Below are 13,459 nucleotides of genomic sequence, written 5' to 3'. Positions count from 1 at the left end.
AAAGGTATCCTCCCCCTCCTTCTTATTTCCCTTTCTAACAGTTGAAATGCATTTGATGAATCCCACATCAGAGTCTTGAAGTTAAATTCTATACTGGAGCAAATGGCTTTTTGAATAGCATTTGAAGAATAAGTTTATTTTGAAGAGGATAAATTTTTCCTCGGTTACAGCTTTAATATATGCACTTGCATGATATGAAAGCATTAGGGGATAGGAAATAAATGGAACACCTTCTCCCTTGCAATCTATGTGGAAAGACATAATCCTAACCTCTCAGGCAAGTTTACTGATATTAGATTTGTCACAGTGATTCCCAGATGATGATTTCTGGGAGGAAATTCAAATGAAAGGGGGAAGAGAAGTTTTCCAAAATAAGATTTGCCAAGCAAAGCGGTATGAGAGGCCCCCCCACACTCTTTGAATCACTTTCTAATAGCATCAGATGTGCAAATTTTCAGTTGCCAAAACTAAGGCACAAATTCTTAACTTCCAAATCTACCCTGAAAGTTGATGTTATTAAGCTGGTTCTGTGGGAGAACAAAATATCATTTAGGGAAAAAATGGCAAGTTTAGTCAAGCCAATGACTGATTCTGACATCATATAGATCAATAATGAACACTAGTTTGCCCGAGTTAGTGTTTTGGGGAAATTTAAATTAAATTCAGTGAAATATATTTGTGTGCAGAGATTGTCCCAAAAGCAGTTACCTATAGAACCTGGGTCACGTTGGATGCCCATAGTGTTTGATTACATTTTGAGAACTCTAAGTACCAATCAGGGGTGGCCATCTCCAGAGTTGGACAGGATGGAAGAACATGCCAGATTTATCAAAATTACTTCTGTTAAAAAGTGGGTTGTTAGTCAAGTCAAATGGAAGCCTACCAACTTAGAGCATATTCTATACCCTTCATGGTGCAATGGGAAAATCATACTTAAAGTTCCAACAGCTTTTAAAATTCACACACACAGCCACAAAAATGCTTTAACATACGAGTTCAAAGGGAAAATCGGTCTCATGTCCTTCAAAGCAAGGCCAGACTGCTTCATATCTCTTTCAGCATGAATCTGCTTACAGGATTGGAAAGATATATGTGAAGGTTTCTCCTGAGAAGGCCAAGTCCCTCAACCTGTCCATTCTTTTTAGTAGAAGGGCAGTGTGACCAAGGCAGAGAGCAAACACCTTCTGCAATTCTCCAAGCCTGGCACTTTGCAGACCAAAGAAATGCTGATTGATACGGAAAAGCACAGACAACCACATTCCCTCAGGGAATTTTGATGGTGACAGCACAAGAAACGGAGTAGTCAAGAAGAGAGATTCTAGATAACTGTAAACAGAAGGTAGACGTTGAGTTTTGTTGGGAGTTAGAGGTCTTTTTTGGAACATGAGTGTGTTCTTGTAGGGAAAACACGTGTTTTCAGGGTGAACAGTCTGTTTATGAAGATAGCCCTGCACCATCAGGAAACATGTGCGAAGTAGTCTGCTTACTAGCAATTAAAGGGTTTATACTAATTTAACCTCATGCCTTGGTCCAGTTCCTTTGGTAATTAATGGCGTGCACAGCAGATGTCCTTAACCACAACCACAGAGCTCAATAAAGACAGACAGTTGTTGGGGGGTTGCGGGGGGGAGTTAAGGCCAGGACCTGACCACAATGTCTGCACAGGGTCTTCCTTATCAAGAAGCTTAAGGTAGGGCATTTTGTTCTAATTCCTTCGAACTAGGTCATGTCTCTTTTTATTTTGGTTGAGCACATTAAATTAAGCAACAAGTCAAAACATTTCTTTTTCTTGCTCTGACGTAGGATTGTGTGCCAGGTTAAGGTTAAGCACACTTTTCAAAACTCCATTTTAGTCTATTTTGAGGCTCCAAAATTATATAGATTTCAGTAAGAGCTCACATGCTTCAGAGAGTAGGAAAGGAGTCCCAAAAAATATTTGATGACTTGGCAACTATCCTCACTAACTCTCAATTAACTTCAAAAGCAATGAGGAGTGTTGAATGATTTGGGAAAGGTTTATTCTGAAAATTTTATCAGGTGGACATAGTGAAGGTCATCAGCATGCTTTCTAAAAAATCAAAATGTGAAGACTTAAATTTCTGATTGGTTATTCCTTAATATAATACATCACGCACAACCCGAATTTCACTTTCCTCTATAATAACTTCTATGACCTTTTCGCTTAGATGATCAAATTAAGCATTTGGTTTGACCATATGCTGTGTAGTCGCATTAAAACCCACGACTGGGGAATAAGGGATTTGCTAGGAGCCAATGTTGGCTAGTGATGCTGTGCCTCTCAAGCCAATGGAGCAATTAAATGGGAGAGATTTCTCCCTGGGCATAAAACTGCTGTTGCCAACATAACATGTTTAATTAAATTGGCCTGGGTATATTAAAGATGAAATTAGAGGAGGATAGCTTCAAATCTGTGCTCCATTTTACAACCCCGTGTCTGATCATATCAAATGCAGGCGCACTTGGTTTTGTTCTCCCAGACCACAAGGTGGAGCCAGGGTAGCCATGACTTATTAAAATGTCCTCAGCATGTCTCTCACATGTGGCCACACTTCCCTTGTGCGCAGGTACTTATTGTCACTCAACAAAGTGTTTCAATCCTTTTTGCAAAAGTGGGTTTTCAGCTCAGGAAAACAGCAGCTATTTTAAGTTGTTTATAGCTCTAAACATCAATGCTCCTGTTTGAACAGATAAAAGTCTTTATTCCCCTGTATGTTTACATAAGAAATTTGTTTACAGACTTGTTTTTATATAATACTTGCGTAGCAATGTTCAAATTTCACATTTTTACTGCATAAGATAGCTTCATGTACCTCTGTTTGCTCTGTCTTCTTGGGAGAGCGGGGATAATGACCTGTGGTAAATATACATCCACGTGAGGAGGGGCGTGCAATAGGGCAGAGAGTACTGGCAGGAAAAGAGTAAATTCAGATACTACATCAAAGTGGGAACCAAGAAAGTGTCTTCCATTCTAGCAACTACCACCACTAGGTAATTTTGCATTACCCAAAACACCTCCCTCCCCCACCTCAGTGAAGGGACACCAAGGAGAAACAAAATGGTATCTTATTACAGATTATTTGAAATGGAAGCCATTCAGGATTCATTCTGACTCAAAAAACCCAAGCACATCCAGGAACATTACTAGCATGGACAAGGAAAAGGCTAACAGCTCATAAATGTATAGTCTCTAAAGGGGAATGAAAGATAGCTTTGTAATATCTGGAGTATTTCAGTAAATATTCCATTTTAAAACTCATGTGATAGTTTCTCTGTTCCGCTTGGCAGCCTCTAATTTGCTTAATTCAGTATTTTGGACAATCTTATCTTTTTTTCTTTTCTTTTCTTTTTTCTTTTTTTAAATGAGGTTACCCTGTCATTTTTATCTCCAAACTCTAAGTTAGTGGCTATAGTATCTGGATAGTCTTATAAACTGAGAAAGTTAAAGACTCATGGAGCTCACAAACTTCATCATGGAAACTTTATTTTGGCCCAAGGTATCTACAGTGTGCTGGGCTGAACAAGTTATTATCTTCATACCTCTGGGATGAGGTCAACCCCAAAGGTCCCCTGCTTACCACAGCATTGCTGAAAGCAAAGCTGTTTCTGATCTGGGAGAAGATTGGGCTGACTTAAATAAAAATGATCAATTATTGGTCAGGAGAGTGGGAAAAAGTATTATAAATAAAATTAACATTTCATCTTGAGAAAAACAGACTCTTTTTTTGTTTGTTCCCCTATAATTATTAGCAATCCAAGTTTTATAATTATAATTTAAGTGGCAAGTTCATTATCAAATGGCACTGAACAACGTGACAACCTATTTTAGAGGTATTTTAAAAATATGTATCTTCCAATTTTCTAAACTACACTAAAGACCTAAAGACAGGCTAAACCAGTCATTCACTTATTCAGAATATTAAGAAAGTTAAGAATGATCATTGTCCCTTTCCATTATAAGGTTCTTTCTGGAAATGTTCTGTGGATTATATTCTTTACTATCTTTAATAGTAACTACTCTTGATCTTAGGGTGGTGACTTTGCCTTTGGAAACAGCTAAATGTCACTTAGAACCAAGAGTGGTAGAAAAAGTAGACTAAAAAAACACACACCTATTTTCAGGTGCTGAAAGTGATACCAATTAGGTAATAAATAATAACTGATTTTCTTATACCTTATTACCTTCCTTGATAGTATTTCTAAGGAGAGCAGTTTCAAAAATAACTTTAATGATTAAGATAAGTATTAGGTTCCCAACTAAAACCAAGGAACAACACTCAATTAGACGTCAAAATTCCAATATGTCTGCTAAAGTAATCATTAATTATAATCATATTTTTAAGTGTCCACTTAAGCCTTATCTCTTGTGATATGTTTTTAAAAACAATGGGACTTGAATTTGGCAATCTAGTTATTAGAATGCTCTAAAGGGAAAAAATAATAATTTGAGATGTTGTCTACTCTTGCACAATTGGAATAAAAGCAAATCAGAAACATATGCTTATATGATTTTCTAACCACTTTGCTGTACACCTGAAACTAATACAGAATTGAATATAAACAATAATTGAAAAATAAAAATTTTAAGATAGTAAGATATCTAATTAAAAAACACATATGCTTACAGTATTTATCCATTTTTATATAGCAGATCATTGATTATATATTTTTTAAAGAATCGAAATTTGATATTGTTTTGTTGTACTCCGTGTGTGGGAATGTGCATGTGTGGGAGTGTGTAATATTAAAAAAAAGAACATCTCTGTCCAAAACTCTGTCATAATTTAGGCTTCTAATTCAGATAACCAAAAAAGAGCAACCCAGGTTAGTAAAAGCCCATTATAATTTTCTAAAAGGTAAACTCTGCTACAGTAAGAACTACATTAGATAACTGAAGAACATCAGGATATATAAATCCTTCATAGTCCTCCCAAAGCATAATAATATATACTTAGAGCCCTATAATTCTATAATCTTAGAGACCATGAAGTCCAAACCCATCATTGTCTAAACAAGGACAGCAGCTCTGGGAAGTGATGCATCTGCTGAAGTAACTCAGACAGTGACTGGCAAAGGTCAAGATGAGATTCCAGGTGCTCTGTCCTATCCAGGCCTCTTCTCCCACTACCCTGTCTCAGATCCTACACTTGTAAAATGAAGTGGGTGACCTAGATGATGACCTCTAAGGTCCCTTTTATAGCTCCATAAGTCTATTAATTATCAGCACACTACACTGATCTCAAATAAACCCTTTTAGCTTAGGGATGATGCTATATATATATTAAAAGGCCCCATTTATTGGCTCACTCACTGTATTCCTTCACAGAAAAATAGTTCTCCCCTCTGAGGCCCTACTCCTAAAGAATTTCATGTCATTGTCCCCCTTGGGCTTCCTCCATCCAGTCTCTGGCTTCTAGTCTGCTCTTTTCATTAATGGTCTCTATTGAGCCAGATGACTAGATAATATATCTCAATGTGATTAGGATAATACATGAAAGGAATAAGTTAGAGACACCTAATTTCTAAACTATACATTCCATGGTTTCAAGAAACTAAATATTCATTATATTTTTAACACATATGTATAAAAAAACAAATTGAGAAACGTAGGCATAAAACATTATTCTTATTTTAAAAATAAACATTTCCTTCATTAGTTTATACATTTTTTTCTATGTCCAGGAAACAGAATACAATTTTGATCTTCAATAATATTCCTGTCCATAAAGGGGCAAGCCACGTCCCATTTTCACTGCTATTCAACCAGGAAGAGCTCGTCAAGGATGTCTTTTTTAAATCCTTAGCAGGAAGGCTTGTGCCTTCCTCAATTTGGAAATGATCCATTATCCTCATAGAGGCCTTTACTTAGCTCATGTAGCTTCAGTTGGCATGGGAAGTGTTTCAAGTCAGAAGGAAGACTGAAAGATTCAAACTTTTTCTCTGATGCCTTTCAAAGGCTGCACTCACATTGTTGAGGTCAAAGCTTGACCTCCAAAGTGCATGCAGTGTTTTGCAGACTGTTGCTGTTCAACTTTCTTTTTCCCTCCCTTAAAGTGCAAATGTGAAGAAGAGACAAAAGTACCAGATAGAGAAACAAGCAAATGGACTTGGAATTTTATTTGTACAAATCTGACCAACTAAGAGTTTAGTTTCCCTCTGATCATGGACAATGGCACTCAACAAAGAGAACCACAGTGGGGTTCTCTGTGCCCACCTTTTTCAAAAGGGTAATTTTTAGAAAACTGCTTTCCATGTAAGGAAAAAAAATAGACTTAACTCAGTAAGGACATATACAGAGGGTGACCACGAGGCATGTTGTCGTGTCAGTGCAAGGTCCTTTATTTATTTTATGAACAATATTCTAAGGTTAGTGAGGAACTATGCTTTGTTTTATTTTTCAATCTAGGAAGCCAAGGAAAACCAACTGAACATTTCATTGGCTGCATCCTTCAATCAAACATCAGAGAGAAAGAAAGGTAAGTAGCCAGAGTCAAATTGTGCCTAGCTTGTCAGCACACTTATTTCTGTTTATCTGCAAATAAACAACATGCTTATTCTACAAAGACAGAAGACCTGCTGAAAGCTTATAGCAACGCACAAGTCTACTCAAAATGATTCCATATGTTACACTGTAGGATTGCAGTGTAAAGTTATACAAGGGAAAGAGATCAAAAACCCTGTACAGACACCTGATATCAGACTTGAAACGCCAAGTGGAAACAGAACTATTCAGCGTCTTCATTTATACACAATTTACAGTATTTGATTCAAAATAAAAATCACAAGAAAAATACATCTGTTTCTGCTACAATTCCTTCCCCTTCCCCAGCCACCCCCCAATGAAAAGTCTTCTAATAAAAGGTATCATATTATCACCATTGTCTTGTTTTGGTCTAATTCTGAGATCCCGGCTTGGGATGGTTAACATGAAAAGGAATGGCAATATCTGGGATTTATATCATGTACACATTTATCCAAGGATCTTAAGTACTTGCAGTCACATCTCCCGATCTGAGAAATTGCGGTTCAATGGAAGCCAGAATGCTGGATGAATGCTGGGCAGGTTGCATGGGGTGTAAAATCCCTTGGCTAAGTCTATGATCAAACAAAGTCAACGTTGGTTGGCTAGAGCTGGGCTCACTTTGTCTTTTCAAATATATACCATCAGTCAGTCAGTTTTACCCTTTCTTAAACCACACACCTGTCTCCAGGCTACTGCCTAGAGTTAAGACCAACTGAAGAAGCCATGTCTTCATAATAATGCAGCAGGATAAAAAGCGAAAGCAGAGAAACACATTCATCAGCATCTGGCCAAAGGAGACGGGTTGGGAGGATTGATTTGGGAGGCCATTCCTAGCAAGAATGAGGCAAAGGTGTCAGTTCACTAGTTTCAGTTACAGTTAAGCTTTTGGTGGAGTTGATTCCGTCTGAGGTGAAGCTCATGGCATCTAGTGCTTGATTTAAGATAATGCTATTGAAGAAGGGTAATGAGAAAACACAGCAAACAATCAGGGAGGAACTGGCCAAGAAATATCTGGAGGGCCAAATTGATTTTCTTTCCTTATCATTTCTATAGGAGAAGGCAAGGGGTAGGAGATAAGGCCTAGAGGGCCCCTTATTTGCAGATTTTTAAAAAAATCATTTTTCTTATAATTCCGTAATGAAAATGTATATTACGGTATGAAGGTTACAGAACTGCATCTGCTACTGGGTCACGGCTACAGGTCTATGAGCTGATCCACCAGCAGTAAAGACCTGGCTAGGTTGGGAAGACTGGACTCAGAGCTCCCACTGCTGTTTCTAGAGTGCCCACCTGGAAGTGGAGAGATAGGAATTCAGTACAAAACACAGAGGGTTAAGGGTTAGATGTGCAGAGCAAGCAAAGGAGAAAAACCAAACTAAAACAAAACCCTACAGAAGCAACAATTTACATTTGCAAACTCTTACATGTTGATTTTTAAACATATAAATTAGGTATCCGCCGCCTCCCGTAAAAGGCTCAGGCACTGTGTGCATACCATCCTGTAGGCAGGACACCTTTCTAATGAATATATATATTTTACCTGAGAACTGCTGGCTATATACTAACTTCTTGACAACATAGTATCATCTCCCTGATAGAGTAAAAATCAGTAATCTTGCTTTGGGAAGACAACAGTTATTAAGACCACTGCAATAAAAACATGCTTTAAATATATATATGTTTTGTGGCATGTTCAAATGATTTGACTCCATCAGAGAGGAAAAAGTATGTTCCACAAACATTCAAAAAATTCGAATTATATCAAAGCACCATTGTTAATCTCTTTGGGAAGAATATTTATTATAAATTGTTCTAATCATGATAAAAAAAATGTTCAGTGCTTTTTCTGATATATACCTTCAGGTTTCCACTGACTGAAAGATCACTTATTTTTGGCTTGATGCTTTGAAAAAGCAACTTTTGGTCAAACTATTTAATACTTTTCTTCTCTCTAAAGAAACACATGGCCAGGCTTTAAGATACCTCTATCAGTATCTCTATCTGTATCTGTATCTCTACCTATCTGTATTGGTCCAGCCCACAATGATTGTCATTATCCCCAATATCCTTCATTAAATGTTGCTCTTTTTTCCCCTTGTAAAAAAGGTACACCACTATTTTGTAGAGAGCTGATATCAAGCTCTTTTTCCAAACCTCTCTTTCTTACCTTGTGGGTTTTTGGTTATCAATACAGGAATAGGGTCAAACTCATCTTCTGCCACCTTGTCCGAGCCCTCAGGGACATCAAAACCTGAGATGAGATTACTATCTTCTGCAGCTTAATACAGAATGCAAGTACACAAGCAGAAACAACAGAAGCAGAGATTAGCAAATGAGAGAACATGTAAGAGGCACAGAGTTCCCAATTGTTTCTCAATCAATGCAGTTTTTTAAAGATGAAAATGCTTATTTTCCTGAGTTGAAATAAATGTAGCAAAATTGGAAAATTTAGGGAAATAGCAGAAAAGGTTTTAGCGCTGGCCATGTTAAGACTTTCATAAATGATGAGGGAGAAGGGTTATAAGATGAATTCTCTCTGCCATTATAAGATCATTAATTGTAGTTACTGTGAGGTATTTCTTCAATGTGAGTAATTCACAAAAGCACAGTGATTAGTCATTTATCTTCTTTACTGAACAAACAGAGGCCTAACAACATCTGAAAAACTGAAAACCATGAGGTGGGGTAGTTTCTCCTTACAAAGCAACAGCTATGTACAATGCAAATAAGTGCTTCTGAGAGGACTCACCGCCCTTTGATTGGGAAAACAGACTTTCATATACCTCTGATGCCTCAGGGAATGTTGGGGCACAGGATCACATGCACTGAGATTCCCAGCAGAAGCTTGTTAGAATATTCTTCTCCCTTCTAATTAAGGCTCTCCTACGAGCAAGTGCTAGCTAAGTGCCTATTTTGCAAGTACTGCTCCTCTGTAATTACACGTTGCCGCTGACACACTCCTGTCAGACATACTTGGTAAACAGGTAACTTCTTTCTACATGTTCTATAAAAACATAATCATTTGAATGCTATAAAGGGCAAAAACAAAAGCTCAGCTATTACCACTGCAAACCACAGGCTAATTACTTTTCAGTCAACTTGGGGAGGCTTCCTTTTTGAATTTCCTTCAGAAGGACTTCTAAACTGTTCCTTTTCTATGTATTTGCTCCTTCTAGAAAATCACATTCACTACCCAAGCACAGAAAGAAGTTTAGTGAATGCCTGTGTACAGTAAGCCAGGCACTGTGCCTATCACTTTCACAAACTACTCACAGAATAGAACTCAATGCAAGCTACTTCTGTCCAGCAGAATTAAAAACCAGTATTAACCTAAGACTAAGAAGTGAAAATGGTAGATTAAAAAGAGAAATCTTGTAACTGTGACTCAAATGTTAACTTAAATTCAAAATTTTTACAAATTCAATTTTTGAGGACTGGTGCCTATTTATCACTATCCAAAATGTTACACCATATTTGATGAAACATTTTTAAGTTCTAAGGCCAACAAGTATCATATTAATAATTATAGTCAGTGGTTAATCAACTCAACCATCTACTTGAATTGACTTCAAAGATATGTAGCTCGGACCTCCACCAATCTGTTGTCTAAGTCTTATTAAGTATTCTTTCTGAGCGGGACTATCACACAGTGGCTGAGAATACTAGCTCAAGTTTTGCACATAAGGAGGTGGCTAAAACACTTCACTAGCAAAGACTTTTGGTAAGAAAAAATTTTAGGAGGTGTTCAGTTCTCCTTTAAGGACACATGTGGGTCCAAGAAGAAGAAAGCATTTACCTTTATGGGCTGGAGCAGAGATCGCTATGGGGGCAAACTCTTCCAGAAGGTCGGTAGTAGGGTTAGAAAGCAGAGAGCAATCGATCAGGGAATCTTCCCCGGTGAGAGAATCTGAGTCCAGATTAACAGCGTCCCAGGTCAGTGGCGGCATTAAATGGCACACACAACAATATCACAGCATTAGACCTTCGCCTTTAAGTTACCGCGGTTACCAGTACACGTCATACAAACAAGCCAAGGCAGGAGAAAGAAAGCCAAAGGAAACACGTTAAACTCTCTGGATTTCATCTATAGAAGCATGTATTCCTCTTAACCTTAATATATCAATATGGAAGAATTTTTTGCTCAGAGGTTGTTAGATGAGCAAATATGTGATTTGGATGCCAATAAAACTTTAGCAGTCAGTTTTCAGCAAATGCCATTTGGGAAAAAGAACTTTTCAACTAAAGAGTTTCACTTAAACTTCCCCTAAACATTCATGGGAAAAGAATCACTATAGAATGAGGTGACCAATTTGACTAGAAGGGGGTTGTCTCTGGCTTATTATTAGTGTAATATGACATGATTAAACAGTTCTTTCCAGACCGCAAACAGATTCCTATGCAGAATAGAATGACCTTGCCCCTTACTAATAGTATTCTTTAAATCTGAATTGCTCCTTTGAACACATAATTTTGCTTTTAGATAAAGAACAGAAGACAAAATTCAGAATTCAAGTATTTTAACGCATGAATTATTTTCTGAAAAGTTTTCTAGAAGAAAATAGCCAAGTAAGCACAAGAAAAGGAAACCCTATTAAATTATTTTAACCTGGTGAGTTAATTTTCATACTTCCTAGACTTCTAATTGTTTCCATTCCTAGTTAGGATCGGACATTTTTATCAAGGTAATTATGGACTCAAAAAAAGGAAGGTTATCAAATCTGTATTTATGGGCAGTTAAGGAAGTCTACTAGGAGTGAACTTGGAAAAATTAGGGTGAAATGCTGGAAACAGCAAAGATTTCAACTTTGCCTACAATTTAATAGCAAATCACCTATATGATTAAAGCACTGTGCTAGGAACAGGGTGTCAACATCCAGAAATGAGCTCCATGGATACCACTGTTAAAGGGGAGAGACTGCTCAGTAATCTGGAGGAGTTAAGGGCATCCTTACAGCTCAGCAGAGTTCTTTAATTAAGGAGGTGGAAGGAATCTGCCACCAGTGGGGGAAAAAAAATCCTGAATAAAGATAGACTGTAATCAGAGAAAGCCCAGGGATCACTCTACAAAGAACTCCAAAAACATAATCTGCTTTTTGGCGAGGAAACACATCACTCAACATCTAGAAGCTGGGACTGCAACAATGCAGGGCATCCCTTCTGGGAGGAACTAACCAGGCTGCAAAATAAACCCGGGACCATCTGTCCGGTGGAAAGACTGCTCTGAGAGCTCACCACATCAAGCAGTCCCTGCCGCTGCAGACACTCCTGACTGACCTGTGCGGTTCGAGGTCACCGACTCCGTCTGAGATGGGAGGCGCTGGGGCACTGGGGGCTCCAGTCCTGGTATGAGACTCTCAACAGCAACATCAGCTTTTTCTTTTGTAACAGAGCATTAAAAAAGGAGAATAATGGGTAAGGGAAAGGCAGTCCGAAGTTCTTTGGACAATTCTATCAAGGCTTTCTCCTACAGGTTTCTAAAATGCCAGTCTCAGGAGAGGTGGAAAGCAGAAGTTACTTTATTTCTGCTGCTTTGAGTATCTGGGCTTCACTGATTGAGCAGGTCTGTGCAAAGTTAACCACTGTGGCCAGTCTCAGTGATTCTCAGTTTTTATAGATAAATACAGAATAAGAGCTATCCAGGAGATCTCTTCCATGTCAGAAAACAAACTGAAAGGCACCTTAATATCTTCTGTTAATTTTGTTTTTCTCAAGGGATAAACTTGGGAGCCTTTCACATCCTCTGTGCCTTGCAGAGGCCACTAGTCCATCTCTAATCCCATCCATGACGCAGTGTGGTGGTATGCTATGAGACATCCCCCAGCTAGAGGCCCAGCTCTCCGCAGGGTCATGGCCTCTCTGAGTTCTAGGACTTTGCACCCCTGGAGTACAGGGGTCCTGGGCATTTTGTAGGTCTTGCCTGCCTTGCGGTTGGAGCACAGAGAAATGTAAGGACAAGCAGACTAGCCCCTCCCTCAGTTTCTACCCCTGAGGCTTCACCACCAGGCATGTGTTGTGTCAGTTACTAACACCTGGCATGTAGAGAGGCCTTCTAAAGAAGACTCTGCTAAAGGTAGGGTCCAGCTTGAAACCAACTGTTTTTGTGAAGCTTTTGTAACTAAGTGTGAATTTTCCCACATTCTTCCTCATTCATAAGACATCACTCTAGAAATCTCAGGATATCAAAACAAGGCAAAAATAACAGTGTTGTGCAGCTGGAAGACAGAGAAAACACTTGATTTGAGGTGCTAACAAAGGAGATTAAATAACCTTGGCTTCTGGGTTAGCACAAGGCCTCGTCCAACAGCAGAAGGCTTGGTGGCATTTCCATTCCTCACCAGGGCTACTCACCAGGGGTCTGTTAACCAGTTAGATATCATTCTTGAAATAGACACACACATCATGCATTACTGAAGAAACAGATGATGACTTTACCAATTACAGCATCAGGAGTGCTGCCAAAAGGATCTGTCATAGGCAAGAGGTCAGGGAGCAGAAGAGAAGTGTCAGGAGATTTGAGTCCCTCAATTAGCTTTTCTAGGTCGGGCAGAGAGGTAAAGAGAAAGCAAAATGCAATGAGATATTAAAGCAAGCTGATCATTTTCCATTTTCTATGCAAATACATTTTAGGGGGTCAACATTTTGTATCAATTCATCATAAAAATCATGTTAGTATATTGTTAAAACTAGACTTTCAAAGTTTGAAGTTTAAAAAATGATTATTTCCCTAACTGAAGTAGTCAACTCTGGGAGGCATTCAAGACTAGGTTTGCTGGTTTTTAAATTTGAGGTACAATATACACTGAATAAAAGTAATCAATTTTAAGTGTATAATTTGCTGAATGTTAATAAATGTCCACATTCATAGAAGCACCACTGAAATAATGATGTAGAAAACATTTCCACCACCCTAGAAAGTAC

The 13,459-nt window shown here is 38.3% G+C and overlaps 1 protein-coding gene across 15 annotated transcripts in view; it reads right to left on the bottom strand.

Annotated features, from left to right (window-relative positions):
* AAK1 (AP2 associated kinase 1) overlaps positions 1–13,459 on the bottom strand; it is a 140,829-nt gene that overhangs the window by 6,635 nt on the left and 120,735 nt on the right. For 7 of the 15 annotated variants that reach the window (XM_036334260.1, XM_036334264.1, XM_036334262.1 and 4 more), the window contains 4 exons: positions 12,974–13,075; positions 11,816–11,917; positions 10,338–10,448; positions 8,709–8,819 (listed from right to left, as the gene is read on the bottom strand). The exons of 2 other annotated variants lie outside the window; for them this stretch is intronic. In XM_036334260.1, coding sequence (XP_036190153.1) covers positions 8,709–8,819; positions 10,338–10,448; positions 11,816–11,917; positions 12,974–13,075 — 426 coding nt within the window. Of the gene's footprint in view, positions 1–567; positions 7,832–8,708; positions 8,820–10,337; positions 10,449–11,815; positions 11,918–12,973; positions 13,076–13,459 lie in introns of those variants that run through there. 6 more of the 15 variants (XM_036334272.1, XM_036334273.1, XM_036334274.1 and 3 more) reach the window with 3 other exon arrangements.

The sequence above is a fragment of the Myotis myotis genome, unplaced genomic scaffold, assembly GCF_014108235.1.
Source record: "Myotis myotis isolate mMyoMyo1 unplaced genomic scaffold, mMyoMyo1.p scaffold_m19_p_14, whole genome shotgun sequence".
Lineage (NCBI taxonomy): Eukaryota > Metazoa > Chordata > Mammalia > Chiroptera > Vespertilionidae > Myotis > Myotis myotis.
The sequence above is the reverse complement of the archived record's forward strand: the minus strand, read 5'-3'. Positions and strand labels throughout refer to the sequence as shown.